We start from the raw sequence: 18,169 nt of genomic DNA, 5'->3' as shown, positions 1-18,169 counted from the left end.
ATGTCTCACCAAAATAGATTTTCATTCTGTTACAATTAGAGCTATGTGGCAAAAGGATAATGTAATGCTGTTTATTTCACACAACCTTAACGATTCCAAAAATAGTCCTGAGAAATGAATGCAGTGTTCCTCTTTGTGTGTAGGCTGGGTAAGTTCCCTGAAGGATGTAATGGCAAGCATACTTTAGGGAGCTTAAACTAATGGTGAAACCTTTTCAGGGGAAGGAGACCCTTAAGTATTGTAAGCCCTGTTCCATAAAGTGTGAATGTTCCAGTGGACTCAGCTGAAAATGCCGTACTTCATTACACTCCTAATTTATCTCAATGGCTCTGTACAAAGCTATCAATACAAATTCAAGCCTGAAACATCTTACTCTACCTATCATCTTACTCTGTAGTGTATGATTCTCAGGGTGGTTTTTATCATAGCAGGAGCAATCTCTCTCACAGGCATCTTATCCCACAGGGATGCCTTCCACCCAGGTGAGGGAACTGGGCAAGCATCAGCAGAGGGCTCAAGATGGATTCCATAAGCATCTTGCATGTTGCAACTGAACAGTGCACCAAGCCAGCTGTCTGATGCTTTTCAAGCTCAAGGGGAAACAGGGAGGAGACACTTGGTCTAGCAGTTGTCTAGTGTGTTCTCTGATCACTTTCTGATAGGAGAAACATTACCACCTGCTGTTAGGGAATTATCACCATTCATATCTAACAAAAATAAGTTGTGGGCCACTGGACTGACTGCAGCAGATGAAAAAGAGGCAGTGAAAGCATAATTTTGTCATTATTTCTTGCCTTTCTTGAGAGGGTCCAGTGAAGCTTCTATCAGAAAACTCTAGTGGTCCATTAAATTAGATGACTGTTTCCATAATTCTTTAAACATATGCTGACAAGTGGTTTTTTTAATAGCAATAATCTAAATCTATCATACTCAATAAAAACAATTGTCTGTCTCCCTTTCATGTAAAAAACAGAAAACTTAATCTATCGTATTGTATCATCCAAATCAAGTTGTGGTTTATCGACTGTGATCAAACCATCTTTCTGACAACTTTTTGTTTAGCTGCTTAACTAGAGATAGCATAATGCTTGCATACAAGTTTGCCCTGAAAAATAATGTAGAGTAACTTGTGGGTGTTAATGTTAGGAAGCTAACTTTATACTCTCATCCCCATCTTGTTTCCTTGTTTAATGCTCTTTAAGAAAACTGTGAAGAGACATCATGAAGTCAAGATCTTGCAAGCTGTGTGTTACAAGAGGTAGACCTCAAAAACTGCCAAAAGAAACATTCTCTCCTTGTGGAAGAGAAGGGCAGCTATTCTAGCAGTGACGCAGAGCATTGTCTAAGGATGCCACTTAAGAAGCAGACGGCACTTTAAAATATAGATTGTTCTTTGAAATGACCTGATGAATGAGACCCATTTAAGATTATGACTCATGGCAGAGATTGCACCATGGATTCGTTGGATCAGGTAACAAAGCCTGAATAATTTGTAAGGTTTGGATACACATATCGCTTGATCATGAATGAATGACTAAGCTGAGATACTGCAAATATGCCAGGAGGGGCATGTAAGAACAGCTATGGGCATACTGCACATGCTATGGAGGCCAGCTCCATTCAGTAAGAGCTCCATAAATAGACCATCTTGGTGATGCATCAAGACCATCAACACATTCTAGTTCCTCGAAGTTCCTCAGTCGTTGGACAGAGTCCATAGTATAATGTCAACATCTTTCTTTACTCTGATTTCTGGTTATTTCTAGAATGTTTTCATCTTTAAATCTTATTTGGTTGGATCTGTGGTGTGTTTTCTTCTCACTCTTAGAGTCATACTGAATACTAATGGATGGGGTAGGCAAGAAATGTAACTTCGTTCACCTCATATGACCAGGGCAGATGAAGCAGGGTCCCACCATGCTCAGTATTGAGATGGATTTTTAAAAAGTTGCTCATAAAGGACCTGCAGGTGAACGAGGAAGAGTCAGGACCGAGAAAGGAGAGGACTTCCTCACACAGTGCATAGTTACACCAAGGACTTGGTTACTACTAAATGTACTAATTACCAGGAAGCCGATGACTTTTAAAGAGGTTTAGACAAATCCACATATATAAGGCAATGAAAGCCCACTAGTCATTATGGCTGCATACGAATTGCAGGTGGCATGACTTTTTAATGCCAGTTTCTGGGGAACACTAGTGGGGAGAGTGCTGTTGCGTTCAGGTTTTGCTTGCGGGCATTTGGCTGGCCAATGTGTGAAAAGGATGGCCCTGTTCCAGCAGTGTTATTCTAGTGTAATGAAGAAAGAGCAGAAGGGTGGTAACTTAATGAACCCAATAAAATATCCATCTATGGGTTATGGGTGATGGCTACTTTTTAAGTGAATTGAAAAGTAATAATGCTCTAGCCATTCCTTCATACCATGGGTATGGTTCTACAGATGCTACCATCATTCCTGCCCATTGGCTCTGCTGACTGGGGTGATGGGAATTGTAATCCAAAAGAATTAAGAAGGCCACAGGTTCTCCGCTATTGCCAGGAAGTGCAATGGCCTTAATCTCATTTTCCCACTCTGATACTGTTACAACTTTTAAGAGGAAAATTATGAGTGGGTGCCCTATGATGCTTCCCGAGCACTTCCAAAATTTGGCAAAATCTGCCCTGCTCTTGAACTGTTTTGAGCAAGAACAGTTTTAGAGCATATGTAGGACGTTAATGGTATGGGCAGGAAAAGATACATTAGTATACCAGTGAGTCCATTAGCCTATGAATTAGTCTGTGAATGATGAGATTCCCCTATACAGATCAGTTCTGCTGTTATAAAGAATTGGATACAATATACCGGTAGGAATTTCAGGATCACGGAAAGATTGCCACAAGTACATATATATTGGCCATTGTGCAATATTCCTGTGCAGGTGACCTTTTAGTGACAATGGGTATAATAAATGTAACCTTTCCATATAATGTTGTTGTTGTTTAGTCGTTTAGTCGTGTCCGACTCTTCGTGACCCCATGGACCATAGCACGCCAGGCACTCCTGTCTTGCACTGCCTCCCGCAGTTTGGTCAAACTCATGTTCGTAGCTTCGAGAACACTGTCCAACCATCTTGTCCTCTGACGTCCCCTTCTCCTAGTGCCCTCAATCTTTCCCAACATCAGGGTCTTTTCCAAGGATTCTTCTCTTCTCATGAGGTGGCCAAAGTATTGGAGCCTCAGCTTCACGATCTGTCCTTCCAGGGAGCACTCAGGGCTGATTTCCTTAAGAATGGATAGGTTTGATCTTCTTGCAGTCCATGGGACTCTCAAGAGTCTCCTCCAGCACCATAATTCAAAAGCATCAATTCTTCGGCGATCAGCCTTCTTTATGTTCCAGCTCTCACTTCCATACATCACTACTGGGAAAACCATAGCTTTAACTATACGGACCTTTGTCGGCAAGGTGATGTCTCTGCTTTTTAAGATGCTGTCTAGGTTTGTCATTGCTTTTCTCCCAAGAAGCAGGCGTCTTTTAATTTCGTGACTGCTGTCACCATCTGCAGTGATCAAGGAGCCCAAGAAGGTAAAATCTCTCACTGCCTCCATTTCTTCCCCTTCTATTTGCCAGGAGGTGATGGGACCAGTGGCCATGATCTTGGTTTTTTTGATGTTGAGCTTCAGACCATATTTTGCGCTCTCCTCTTTCACCCTCATTAAAAGGTTCTTTAATTCCTCCTCGCTTTCTGCCATCAATAGATGGCATATATAATATAATAGATGTGATAATACTTTTAATTACTTTTAATAACTTTTTAATTACTTTTAATACTAATAATTCCATATAATAGATGTGATAATACTTTTGCCACGAAGGGGAATAGTTGTTAAGCCTCTTTTAAAAACAAAGGAGTCTAACTAGATGCATGCTTCCATACAAGAATTGTACAGTGAGCGTAGCACAGTCTCCAAAGAATTGATAAAATAGCAAAACTAACCAAAATTAATATTCATGAAAAGAGGCAACCGAGGAAAGGGAGAGGTTTTTGTTCCGCTTGCCACTAGTGATGCAATATCCAATAGGTGCTCTTGAATCACGATATGTGCAAAGGCACATTTCACAGGGCAAATGTGACAGCAACACATGTGCTAGCACTGCATTTCCCAGGTCTAAACCCCTGTGCTGTGAGCGTTTGAATGCAATGGCTCCATGATATCAGCATTGACTGTTTATACCAAATGGGAAAACAGGCATTTCCTGTACAAGAATGTTGATTGTGGAGGGTCTGGCAGCCACTCTTATTTTGAAAAAATACTTTTATTTCCCCCTAGTTATTAGGTAAAGGTAAAGGGACCCCTGGGGACGCGGGTGGCACTGTGGGTTAAACCACAGAGCCTAGAGCTTGCAGATCAGAAAGTTGGCGGTTTGAATCCCTGCGACGGGGTGAGCTCCCGTTGCTCGGTCCCAGCTCCTGCCAACCTAGCAGTTCAAAAGCATGTCAAAGTGCCAGTAGTCAGGGTTTACATTTACCCCATAGACTTGCACACTGCTTGTTCTCCCATGAACATTTCATCTTCCATCCTGGCCCAGGAAAGGTGGATGTGGTTTGCCCAAAAGAACTAGGCAGGCCTAATTACACCCATGTGCCAGAGGTTCCCCACAATTGAGCTAGAGCTAATTATGGTTAACATTAGGGTAAATGTAACCTTAAAGGTAAAGGTAAAGGGACCCCTGACCATTAGGTCCAGTCATGACTGACTCTGGGGTTGCGGCGCTCATCTCGCGTTATTGGCCGAGGGAGCCGGCATACAGCTTCCAGGTCATGTGGCCAGCATGACAAAGCCGCTTCTGGCAAACCAGAGCAGCACACGGAAACGCCGTTTACCTTCCTGCTGTATTTAACTACTTGCACTTTGACGTGCTTTCGAACTGCTAGGTTGACCCCTAGTCATTGGCCAGTACTAAAGAGAACACCCTTTCAACACAAGGATTTATCTTTGCATGACAGAATGTTAACCCCTATGCCCACTCCTAAATCTGTTTTGGGGTTCTCCTGTTCTCCAGAACAGATCTGGAGGCTCACAAGGTGCAGACGGGGGAAAGACAAAATTCCATTGCACCAGCACTCCTCCTTGCACTTGTGCAACTATTTCGTTGAACCCCACCTCTAATGTCACAGAACAGTGACCAGTGTAACCCTTCACCAGACTGAAGGTGAAGCAAAGGAGGCAGGGGAGGGTTAAGAATAAAGCTGCCTTGGCGCTGAAGCCACACTTCATTTTTGCTGGATCTATTAGTATATAGAGGGGATGTGGCTGTGGGAGATTGCTATGAATTAACCACTACACCACCAGGGGGCAAGGACAGCTCAAAAAGCTGACTTTGGGTCATGCAATCCCTCCTTTCCTCCCACCTACCCATAGCTAGAAGAAGGGATCCTGTGCTAAAGGTACAGCTAGAATATTTTAGCTATGATTCCAGCATTACAGGGGGTTGGACTAGATGACCCTTGGGTATCTTTTCCAGCTGTACGGTTCCTATTCTATGGTTCTATGTGACAGGACCTAGAAGATAAAATTTCCATGATATTTTGAAAGAAACAGCAATTGTTTCCTTACATTAAAAACAGCAACAACAATGCCTTTAAATTAACAATGCCTTTAAATTAATGTAGAGGTGACAATGCAAGTATTATTCAGTTTTCAATGAAGCAAAGTGTATAGGCCAGTTCAGCCTGGTTGCGCTGTTGTCTAAATAGAGAAAATATCCGTACCCACGATCATTCTGAGGCAAGATTGTTGGAAAAGGTCTAAATTCAGAAACCAGAAGGTATCCCATGACTCACAATGTAGTTTGTAGATGTGACTATTAAATGCTAGGGGAAGGCATCACTGGCAAAACTAATTATAGCAAAAGCATTGCCTGGGAACCTTACAAAAACGTTTTGTCATTACAACAGCTCCACACTGGTGTGATTGAATCACAAGAGCAATTTCCAGAAACTACAAAAGAAAGGAAGATTAAAAAGAAGAAATCAAGGGTGAGCTACTTGATTTCAAATATACAATTAATTGTGTTTAAAATTATGTTTGTTAGGGCCAAACACATGTAATTGTAGCCCACTGGCTATTTTATTATAGGAAAAGCCATGTTTGGAGGGGCAATCAGAATTGAAGAAGGAAGGATGTGTTGGTGAATCCTTTTTCTATAATCCTTTCCCTCTTCCAAATTGCCCCCACATGGATTCACCCCACTTCTGCAAAGTTGCAAATGATGCATAACAATATGTAATTGTTATTGTAATTTCCATTGCATTGAAATGAATGGCTTGGAATAACATAATGATGATGTAAAGTAATTACATAGTTAATTAATTGCATAACTTTTTACTACAGTGGGCATCAAGACATACCGGTAGCATTTGTTGGAAGCTGAACTGCAGCAGAATGGAAACAGCACTACATGTGACAAATATGGGGTGAATGGAAATAGAGGCCTTCTTACTAAGGCTGTGTAAGAGGGCCTCATAGATCCAATTCATAATGACCCCGATCTGACCAGGATCCAGACCCCAAATCAAAATCAGGGTCCTTGCGCAGTGTTTAATTAAGGATTTAAAGTTTGCTTAAACATATGGTCATTGGAGCAGGGGAGAACCTCAACTCCTCAACTCTCCTCACTGCCTGACCACACCCCTTTGGACAGCCCTAGATTGCTCTGGGTGGACCTGATCTACCCAGGGCTGCCTCAACATACTCCAGTCAAATCCTGAGTAGACCCAAATCGGTCCAATTTGGTTTGGGATCTGGGTAGAGCAGTTGCACAGCCCTATTTCTTACATCCCTACTCTTCTCAGGCTTATGTGATGGATTGGGGAATCTCCAGGGAAGTTTAGGTGTGTTGGCCATTTGAGACCTGGAGCCATGATGGTCCTGAAAGAGAGAATATTTAATGTGGGGTCCCCCCCCCCCGAATCTGACAATAGGACAGGACACTCAGAGTTGTTATGCTCAAGATTCTATAAAACCTATAGCTTAGTCTGAAAATGATGCAACATGGAATCATTGCTGCTGTTTCTTTTGAAAGACTTCCCTATGTGATTTATTAGCTAGTAGCCCTGATTCATCCAACTCTTAAAAGGAGTAAGGCTTGAAAAACAAGGGTTCTTGGTTGAACAGAAAAAAACTGGTTTTTTCTCTCCCTATCCACTGTAGGTAAAACACTTTGGAAATCTTTGAATAAGCAAGCATTCAAAGCAGATCATAAAACTAGAAACTCTTATCATAATACTGAGGGTCAGTGTACCTGGCAATCAGCAGGTTAGAATAGCAGTATTATCCTATTGGCCAAGCCAGCATCGACTGCAGAATTTTGCTTGTGATGCAGAAGATTTCAAGAGCAGTACTGGCTTGGGGGAACAAGAATATATGTCTATGTGTGAATGCTGGTAAAGGACAAGCCATAATCTACTGATCAGGAACATATTCATCCCTGGGATATGATTCAATATTAAGGCCTCTATGATATTAAAATCTAGTCTTGACTTCAGTAAATTTCTAGCGCTAAGTATATGAGTAATCCCATCTGACTCACTGATATTCATGCGTTAAAAAATTTTTAGCACAGCAAATGATTAACATTCTTGTTTTTTTGGTGGACTGAGTTTGGAAAGGTTAACATCTTAAAAGCTATTTTCCAGAAATGAATCCTGAAATTTTCCTTAAAGGGCTGAAATAATTCCAGATCATTCCAAAAGTGAAATACCGCACTTTAGACAGCAATTTAAATATAATCTCAGTTTATCACTCGAGATTCAAATGAGGCATGACATTAATTCACAGTCTGATCTTTCAGTCCCATCTCTTTAATGGTCTTATTAGCTACTATTTGCTTTAAGTACATCTGCATAACTAGCAATTGTCTGAGATTTAGCAAAATGCAGACTTCCCTGAAGTCTGATGTATGCCATTTCTTAGGCACGTATTTTTAAATGTTAATTCCAAATACTTTGGGCATTGAGGCAGATACATTATATTATGGTATGTGACTGACTCTAGAAATCCCATGAATAAAGTTACAGCCAGATACTGGGGGTGAGGGGGGGCAGCTGCAATAACATTACTTTTTTCATGACTATCATTTCATTCACCAGTAGTTTAGGCAAACTTCATCTACCTTCCAGTTTCAAATGATGGATTAGATTTCAGTTGTAGAGTTCTCTACAGTGAGTGTCTCCAAAATATCTTACACACTAATTTGATCTGTGCCAACATCTGACAATGCAGGAGCCTCGCAAACATCCTTTGGGATGAAGGATGGGATAAAAATTTAATAAATACACAAGCAACTCAGTGCTTGCATATGATAATGTTACCTTCTGGACAGTTGCACAAAATGTCTATCAGTTATGCACCTTACATTTCTTGTACCTAGGACCTCCGGGTATAGGACAGTACTGTATATAAATTCAATAAATAATAAAAATAAAAATAATTCCTCACATTAATTGTTCAGTCAGAGGCCACATGCTGGTCAATTTATACAGCTAAACAAGACACAGCATGGTTAGTATTTAAATGGGAGGATGTTTGGAAACCCTATGTAAGCTGCTCTGAGATTTTTAATGAAGGACCAAGAAATATAACGAATATAATATTTGTTTCATGCATACCATAGCATAAGCTGATGGAAAAAGCTGATGGTAAACATATGGAATTTGCAGAATGTAGGGCAGGGGATTGCAAGTCTGAATATTCCCCACTGAATATAAAACTCCCTACATAATTAATAGCTAAGGATAGGGTAGGCTAAAACTCGTAAGTAAATAATTTTTGACATGGCAGAGATTCAATCATGCAATCTCTGATTTGCATTCTGAAATGGCACTATTCCATGGGAGTTGTCCCACATGCTTTACGCCTGGCATCCCCAAACTGCTGCCCTCCAGATGTTTTGGCCTACAACTCCCATGATCCCTAGCTAACAGGACCAGTGGTCGGGGAAGATGGGAGTTGTAGTCCAAAACATCTGGAGGGCCGAAGTTTAGGGATGCCTGCTTTAAGCTGTGCCAAAATCTGTTCTCTAATTTCTCAAAAGTCTTCTTTCTCTGGAAAAGGGGCTTTTCTTTTTCAGGCTTCAGAAAGGTGGTGAGTGTTTGGTTGAACACACACTCTCTCTCTCTCTCTCTCTCTGTGTGTGTGTGTGTGTGTGTGTGTGTGTGTGTGTCCCATTAAATATCTGTGTAGCACTCTAGAGTTTCTCCAGTTGTCTGCACTTCTTGATCTTAAAAGCCCACATAGGAGGTTGTTTCCTAACATCTTCCCTGGGCTTTAATTGAAGCATGAGAAGTTGAGATAGCTGGATACCAAGTGCTTGAGGCAGTTTTTAAGGGAACTGCTCTCTTTCCTTTTAAGAAAAATAAACCTATCTGTACTGATTTCTTTAAATGCAAAAGGCCACAATCTTCAGGTTAAAAAAGGGAGCAACTTTTTTTGTACACCCAGGTAATCTCCACTTTTATTTATTTATTTATTTGTACTTAGAGCCAAGGATGTAAAGGGGTTTTCAGGAAGCATGGGTTCTTTGGAAGGTTGCAGAGTGCAGACCACTAGAGAATAGACTTGCAGAATGATAGGAAGGACACCTTTTGGCTACCTTGAAAGTAAGCAAATCAAAAGCCCTGCAGCCCACCTCTGACAATTTCACTGAAGTTTTTCCCCCCTTGGATTATTTTTAATGTAATTTCTTTTCTATTAACTTGACAATGGTTTTTTTTTTAAAAAAAACAACAACCCACACAGAAGAATCTTTTAGCACAGCACTATACAAAAGCACAAACAGTACTCCTCCCTCACCGCCTTTCCCTCAGACTCAAAGTGATATACATACACATCTTTGGGATGAACCCCCAAGGTCCCCATTGTCCTGGCTACTTATGTGTACAGCAAAAGAAACCACGGCTTGTTACATCTACAGTTTTCAACTATGTCAGGAATATCTGAAAGACATCATCCACAGGATTAATTGGGGAATTCCTATCTATCTCTTCTTCTGAAAAGGTCTCGTATTTCACCATGCACGATGACACTCCAGGGTAACATTTCAGAGGGAGGGGAGATAAAGAGGAAAAGCTTTAGGCAGCATGTATGGCATGACAGCATGGTCCTTTTAGGATGAAAAGAATGGGACGGTTGGTTCTAACCACCTCGCAGGCATGACTACAGAAATGACTTGTGCTGTTAGTTAAGGGTAAAACAAAACAGTTCCTACCCCTCAAAGTAAAAAGCATGTATTGAATCTGACTCCAGAGATGGTGCAGTAAGATAAGAAAAGCCAAAACTGAGAGGCAGAATGCTAATCCCTGTGAGGAAATAAGAAGAATACTTCACTAACGTCATCAGAGAAAATTGCTCATTTGGTGAAGCTTGGTGAAGAAGAAGGCATTCAATTTTCTGTCCCCCGCCCGCAGTTGTCTCTCTGTGTTTCTTTTTTTTTCAAAAAAAGGGTGGTTATGACGAGAACACCCAGGGTAGGTTCAAAATTCACATAAACTCATCTTTGTGCTAGATTGGTCCTCATAAGAAGCACATGCACCAGTAAAATATCAGGCAGGCATAATTCACAACTAATGCACTTGCTAGACACTTTCCTCCTATGGTGCCTGAACTACCCCTTTGAGAGGAAAGCTGGGAGAATTTATTTAATTAACAATTAAACAAAATAATGCAGGGCATCATAAATGTGTATTATTCTATACCAGCTTAATCATCATGGCTTCCCCAAAAGCATCCTGGGAATTACAGTTTGGTGAAGGTTGGGAGAATTCCCTGCTCCTTTGAACTACAGATCTCAAGGCAGGTCCGGCATCAGCTTTGGAAAAGCTGCTGCTGGGGCCCCCGTGCCCTGGCAGACCCACCACTGCGCTGGTGCTAATATTGGGCTCCCTATGCTGTGTGGTTAAACAGCATACACGGGTACACAACTGAATGGCCATTACTGACACTATATCTAGGCATTTTGAGAAATTAAAAAGGTAGCTCAGACACAGCTGCCTGGCAGTGACTGCATTCACAGGAGTGAGTCCAGCAAAGGACTCACTGAACCTTGGAACCAAGTCTGTCTCATGAGTGCTTGAAGAGAAGGAATAGTAATCAAATCAGTTTATACCTGTGGCGTAGATATGTCTTCTGTTACTGCTGTACTTCTGTTACTGTAACTTCTGTCAGACACTTCCCTTCAATTCTTTCCTGGCCCCACCCTGTATTCTTTCTCCCAACTAGCCCTATCGTCATGCCAGGTCTTCTTCCATATTCTCTTCTGGTATGTTTTTCTTTTGTTTAGTGTTAAAACTGAGCACTGCTGTTGCTCCTGACTGTCTGTTCTTATTCCTTCCCCTATTCCTTTACACGTTCCTATTGTTATTGCTCTTTAAAAACAGTTGTTTTAAGGCATCCATCTGTCAGAAGTTGTTGCCATGGCTAGAACCAGGAGCCTTCAGTTCTGGTATGTCCATCCCATATGATGTTCTATCAGAGCTACAGCTTGGAGCATCATTCTGGCAGTGCCTCAAAGTATGGACAATTTAGCAGCACCCAATCATTGCTGCTCTGCTTTAAGTGGGACGTGAAATAGCAATCTTGCTTCTAACACCCTGTAGCTAAGTGGGTTAAATACTCTCTCCCACTTTGCTTCATGAACCCCTTGCCTGCTGCAATTTGGAGGGGCAGGGGAAGAAGATAAAAGGCTATAAAGGCAAAACCATCTGGGAAGGATAGGGTTGAAATGTTATCAATTCCTAGAGAAGTATAACCATAGAGAATGAAGTGCGTAGAGGAGTCTAGAAAATATGTATATAGCCCATGACCAGCCAGAATAGCAGAGGGATAGGGGAGATTGTGCAAATATTGCATTGAATTAAAAAGAGCAGAATTTTCTGAGGAAAGGGGTTAGGGGAGAAATTGTTTATTTCATGACCACAGGAACCACAGGAAGATGTCCTGCAGAAGATGAGTTAAAGTGTGACTATTCCCCATAATATAAAAAAGTAAATGGACCCCTGACCATTAGGTCCAGTCGTGACCCCCATAATATACCCAGTGCATAAATAGGCACATTCTTAGGCTCTGCGCTGAACCCACCCACTTAAGTTGGTCATGGGTCATATTGGACAGGAAGGGAATAAAAATCTTCCTGTCTGGGCTGGCTCTGCCATGTTTTTGGGTGGCCCTCAGCTCTAAACACCTCACTGAACTCATGGTTCTCAGCTCCTGGCTCACCTCTGACAGCTGCTTACACAGCTCAGTCATAACACAATCCACAACACACAAATACATGGGATTCAGAGAAAGGAATATTATGCACTTTTCTGCAATGTGTTTATAATGGATAAAATCACAAAAGGTATTCTGAAATGCTTAGGTTAAAAGTTAGTGGATATTTTAAAACTGTAGGTTTCAAGACATTCACACATGCAAGGATGAGTTCATATACATTAGGCATACGGTTTGTGTGTGTTGCATTCATACCATTTTCTTGAGCCTTTCATCAAAGAACATGATAGATTTTCAGAAGCAAATTTGAGGGGGTGGGGGAGATCTTAACACAACAGTGGATGAAATCTTGGTTTTGTAGCATAATTTCCAATTATTTTAATAAACAAGGATATAAACACATCATAAGTGTAAAAGATATCAGACATCAACCCTGCAATTTTACTGAAATTGCAACAGTGGTGATTTACAGGGCAATCCTATTCAAGTCTATTCAGGTGCAAGCCATGCTGAGTTCAATGCGACTTACTCCCAGGTAGGCATGTATATAGGATTGCAGCCTCTATGGAAGTATCTTTATTGTATTGCACTGTGTTCTGACCATAGCACAGACACAATAGGAAAAATACATGGGAGAAGTTATTGACAATGCAAAATTAATTTTAAACATGCCATGCTTTTCATGACAGTGATCAAAACAGAAACCTGATGTGGTTGCAGATCAAACAGTGTACATACAGAAGAGGTTATACTATGACAATATATTCCAGATGTGTGATTGATGTGGTTGTAACTAGAAGCAAACGCTGTATATCCAGCAGCTGCAAAATTACATTATCAGCCTGATGTGTACAAAGAGGGACAAAGACCAACAGAGTTGTCTGTTGCTATTTTGGAATTTGCATGCATGAAATTCTGGTCAATTAAATGCTTTCAGCTCTTAATTGACCTTGTACATGACCAACTAAGAACTGTTTCCAAAACTATTTTTGTTGACATGAGGCACCTGAGGCAGGATCCAAAGCATTACTTTGTTCAAGAGCTTGTGTGCAGTGCACCCCATGTCATATCCCAAATTGCTTTTGAAACTCTTCTGCATTTTCAAACTTATTTTCTGTGCAGCATTTTTTTTCTTTTACAGGGAGAGGGCTGGCTGAGAGGTTGATGTTAGAGAAATCCAAGTCCAGAGCCCTGTTGAGCACACAGAACTACTTGCACATTCTTTGGATTGCAGTCATGTATCTTAATATCCACGTGCTAACATCTCTTCCAAGGTCACTTTCGAGTAATTATATGCACACCTGTTTCAAGTTGGCTGCAACTACGGTAGCAGGGCCACTTTCAGGGTTCAGCACCATGGGGCACATGCCAAGGCCAAGAACCCAGCAGGAGGCCCATTGCTGAGCCAAAGGCCTTTGGCCTTGCTCCATCTTCTTGCTGCTGCTGCTTGCTCACATGTCCTCTACAAGTATGCAAGCAGTGACAAGAACCGAGAGTAGCAGCCTCCATTGGGTTTGCTCTTAACCTCTGGGCAGCTCAGGCCCATAGGGATGGCAGACACATGGGCAGTCATGATAGCAGCAAGAAGGCAAACACAGGATAGAAACTGCCAAGAGCCTCCCAAAATCTGGAGCAGATTGTTAGACAGGTGTTTGGTGGGTGTTTATATTTATGTTTCTGTGATGTGAATCACCTTGTGAGAGCAAAATTCAGAAGAAAATTACAACTTGTCTGCTGAAAGTGTATCTTGGGGGAGGAAACTAACATGCATCAAACCATTCCATAGTGACTGATTAGGTCAGGGGCAGGCAACCAGGTGTCTTCCAGACATCATTGGACTCATCAGCTCCATCCAGCATTGGGAGTTGTCCAACAATATCGGAAGGAAACTGTGTTGGCTACCACTAAACCAGGTCTCAAAGCCAGTACACAGTGCACAAAATAAACATTGTATTCTGTGTCATTTCCACTCTCCCCCCCCCCACCAAATGTATGGTGCACTAATTTACAATATTACTTGTGCCTAAGTGTGGGTTTCATTTAGTGATTTATTGAGAAATCCACTTTCCTACGAATTTCCCCCATCTCCTGCGAATTATGTTGCATGTAAAATCCTAACTGAACGCAACATTTTCTGAGACTATATACTAACCTGTGAAGTATCAGTGGGTGTGTTAGCTTCCTTACTACTTGCAGCAGAACTTCCATTTGCCATAGCTAGTTCTGGAGCTTCTGCCTTCTTCACATTCACCTCTGCGGGAACTGAAGGCCCTACCTGCCTAATTTCAGTCACTGGGACTGCATTTGAATTGGTTGTTTGCCGTGGCTGAGTTTTATACCAGCTAGGATAAAACAAGGGATCAGTTGGCTCTCCACTTGATTGTGGTTCAGCTTCTATTAGTCCTCCGGACTGTTGGGTAGTTGTCAGCACAACGCCACCCTTAGCAAGGCAGATTTAAAGAAAATAAAGTTAAAATAAAGAACGCAACTTTACATAATCTCTCTTTCACTCACTCACTCACTCACAAATGGGTGCTGCATGCCTAATCAAGCTTTCCTTGGAATGGCATTAAAATACCGGTAAGTCTTTTGATTTGTTGCATTTGTGATTAAGTGTTGGGCTTGCCAGTTGCATACAAACAACCCTTTATAATTTCATCCCCATAAAAAGTGGTAACATGAGCAACAAGTGATGCCATTGCTTTCCATATGTAACTATATTTGAATGTACTTCCGATGACCTGATTAAGTGGTTGCATTTATCCAATACTTGAGTTGTGGAGGGAAAGCTTCGGGCGGGGCTCTTAATGAAATCCACAACCCCCCTGTCCCTGACTTCTCCCACCTATAGTGAAATCATGCCCCCATAGTCTTCTAAATACAGTAGCTGTCAGCAAAGGTACTGGGGCCTGACTCTCTCAGTCCTCTGTAATTTGAGCACTTAGCTAATCGCACCCACATCACACTGTCAGGAGTATGCCAATAATCGTCTTGATTTGTACTAATAGCTTTATAAAACTGAAAACCACAGAACCATTTCTGTGCAGAAATAACTATGTGGAATGCCCAGAAGAAGGAGATCATATAGGTATGTACTTGGGATATCTAGGGGTGTCTTTCTATGACTTGCAATCTCAAGGTTCCATGGCTATAGATTAGATTTGTGTTAGGATTGCTATATTCTCATAAGAAGACATTAATGCGCATTGCAAAACATATTCAGATAGGTGGAATTTTCATTCATTTAAATTGCATATTTGCTGCCAATACTAGTTTCAAGAGTTTATTCTGCTGCACCAGCCTTCGACCTGGTGCCCTTCAAATGTTTTGGACTACAACTCCCAGCGTCCTTGACCATCGGCCATGCAGGCTGGGGCTGATGGAAATTGTAATCCAGAACACCTGGATGAACATCTGGAGGGCACCATGTTGGGGAAGGAAGTACTACACATATAGTTTAAAGAGCACCAATCTCCATTGTTTCTAAATCTGACTAAATTGCATTTGCTTCTTTGTAGGGGCACATGGGGAGGGGGACAGAACCCTTTTCAACCTGCCACATCCCCGCCCTCGACAGTTCCTTCTTCTAGCTATGCTTGCTTTCAGTATCAGAACTGGTAGGGGGAAAGTGGGCCATATGAGGCTTTACTATTGCTTTTCATTTATTTATGACAATTTAAATTGTCTGCAACTAAGAAACTACAGGTTGCATTCAATGGCAGCTCTATGCTAGGAGAAAGCATTTCCGCTTACACAAGGTGAAGCATCCAATCTTTGCTGATTCCCTTCCCACAACCTACTGCACACCTCTGTGCCATATCACATTCTGTTCCTGGGGTCCCTCGGGACTCAGGAACAGATTTTCATGGGGCACGGGAGGCTGCAATGAATGGAGTGCTAGAATAAGTTCTTTCTACTAGTGAAAACCATAAAGCCACCATTGGAAACATCCCAACGACTTCTTCACACTTTGATCAGTAGCAGGCTGGGACTAGAATAGGGAGAAAACATCTAACAAACAGTTGATAGGACAAGAATTCTTCCAAATAGTTACCTGATTAACAGCAGGGGCAGCAGTAACTGTTGGTGGAAGTGGCAATGATGGTGCTGCATTAGTCTGAGAGACAGTGAGTGTATCCTTTGGCATCTCAGTGGCCTGCTGAGGTTGCTGAGATACTTGCTCAGACACTTCTTCCTCACCAGAGGATTCTGTCTGGGCTTCATCCAATTCTTCTGCTTCGGCCACATCCTCTTCCTCATTGTCCTCCTCCTCCTCCTCTAATGTAACACAAAGAGGATGTAACAATGGGTGGTAGTCTGGGGTTTTTACATGATTTATTTTCTGTATTATGACCAGTGCAAATGGCATAAGGTCTGGTATAAAAGGTACCCTTCATAAACTATCTGTGACCCTGGTACAACTCCTGGTTGTTACGGGACCTGGGAAGAACAGCTAACATCCTAACAGCAGCAGCTCTCAAGCAAACTATGATTATGAAGCCTGGTTGAAAGCTTGATTTCAAATTGTGGTTTGTTTGGAGAAAAACAATCCATGAACAATGGTTTGGATGCCACAGTAAACCAAGGTTCCCAGTCTGTTGCTTGCAGTAGGGGAGGAGCGCAGTCAGAGCAATTCTGCAGTGTTGTGCTATCGCATTGCTCATTCACTGCATATTTTCTGACATAACTTGTCATCCAAACACAGACATAGCATTCAACTTCATATTTCCGGTAATCATCCCAGTAAAAGCACAAAAGGTGCTGAATGCTTATTTCAAGATCACAGTTTATAAAGAAACATCTAAGGAAATGTATGAGGCTAGAAATATTCCAAGATGACAACGAAGAAGCTATGAATTCTAGGGATGTAAGAAGGCAGTGTTATCCATCTTGGCCTGTGTTTGTCGCATGCAAGGCTGCTTCCATTCTGATGCACCCCCCAAAACTACATTATTCATCTCAATGTCCACCTTGGCAAAGTTACATAACGTATGTAATATATGTAATTAATTGCATAAATTGCTTTAACATTATATTATTCCACCCCATTCATTTTGATGTAAAGGAAACACAATACAAATGGGGAGGGGGACAGGGCGTAATCAATTATGTATCATTTGCAGACTGAAAGCAACAACAAGAGCAAGTACTGGTATCGATTAGTGACAAGAGGTGTATAATAGGGTCTTCCAGCCTTAGGAATACAAACACATGCCATAAGTACTGGTATATTTCCTTGGCTACAGTCATGGAAACACACATTAATTTTTCCTGCATTTAAACAATTACCCTGGTGAGTTAATATTACTGGCAGAATAACATTGTGGACAATTAAGTCCTTCTGGCATGTGAACGTACATACCAATAAGCCACCATTCTCTTGTCACATTATATGAGCACCGTTATTCAAGGAAATGTTCTCCCATGCATCACTATTTGGTAAGCTGTGGTTCTGCCTAGTCATATAAACAGGCCAGACAGAGGTTAATAACATTACTGGCAGAAAGGATGTTTGACTCTAAAAAAAATAAATGGTTATGTACATCACGAAGGGCCAAAGCTCCGGATTCTATTAAAGAAAAATTATATTTTCAGTATGCTGTGTTAGTCTCCATGAGAGTTTACTTTTGATTATGAGGCATGGAAAAAGGCCTTGTTACATTTGTGAAATGTCAAACAGGCCTCACTGCCATATTTCTGACAGGATGTCTTCACAAAAATTGTGCACCTTCATGGTTAAAAACAAAGCAAATGGGTTCAAAGAAAAGAAAGCATTTACGGTACCTCTGTAAAAGTCAATTTCTCTTATTATCTTTTCTTCTCTGTTGAGATTGACAGTGAAGTGGCTCATAATTTCATAGCCATTCTCTATTTTTTCCATCTGAAATGCTCTAGAAGCTTCAGTAATTCTAAAACAGAAAT

At 41.4% G+C, this 18,169-nt stretch overlaps 1 protein-coding gene across 5 annotated transcripts in view; it reads right to left on the bottom strand.

The window, feature by feature from the left end:
- The window catches only part of TRIM55 (tripartite motif containing 55), a 40,226-nt gene that overhangs the window by 4,944 nt on the left and 17,113 nt on the right, over positions 1–18,169 (bottom strand). For 3 of the 5 annotated variants that reach the window (XM_088675586.1, XM_088675584.1, XM_088675587.1), the window contains 4 exons: positions 18,032–18,156; positions 16,302–16,525; positions 14,400–14,687; positions 9,990–10,338 (listed from right to left, as the gene is read on the bottom strand). In XM_088675586.1, coding sequence (XP_088531712.1) covers positions 10,111–10,338; positions 14,400–14,687; positions 16,302–16,525; positions 18,032–18,156 — 865 coding nt within the window. In that variant the 3' untranslated portion in view covers positions 9,990–10,110. Of the gene's footprint in view, positions 1–9,989; positions 10,339–14,399; positions 14,688–16,301; positions 16,526–18,031; positions 18,157–18,169 lie in introns of those variants that run through there. The other 2 variants (XM_088675585.1, XM_088675588.1) reach the window with 2 other exon arrangements.

Source organism: Zootoca vivipara, chromosome 8 (assembly GCF_965207765.1).
Source record: "Zootoca vivipara chromosome 8, rZooViv2.hap1.1, whole genome shotgun sequence".
NCBI classification, from domain to species: Eukaryota; Metazoa; Chordata; class Lepidosauria; order Squamata; family Lacertidae; genus Zootoca; species Zootoca vivipara.
The sequence above is the reverse complement of the archived record's forward strand: the minus strand, read 5'-3'. Positions and strand labels throughout refer to the sequence as shown.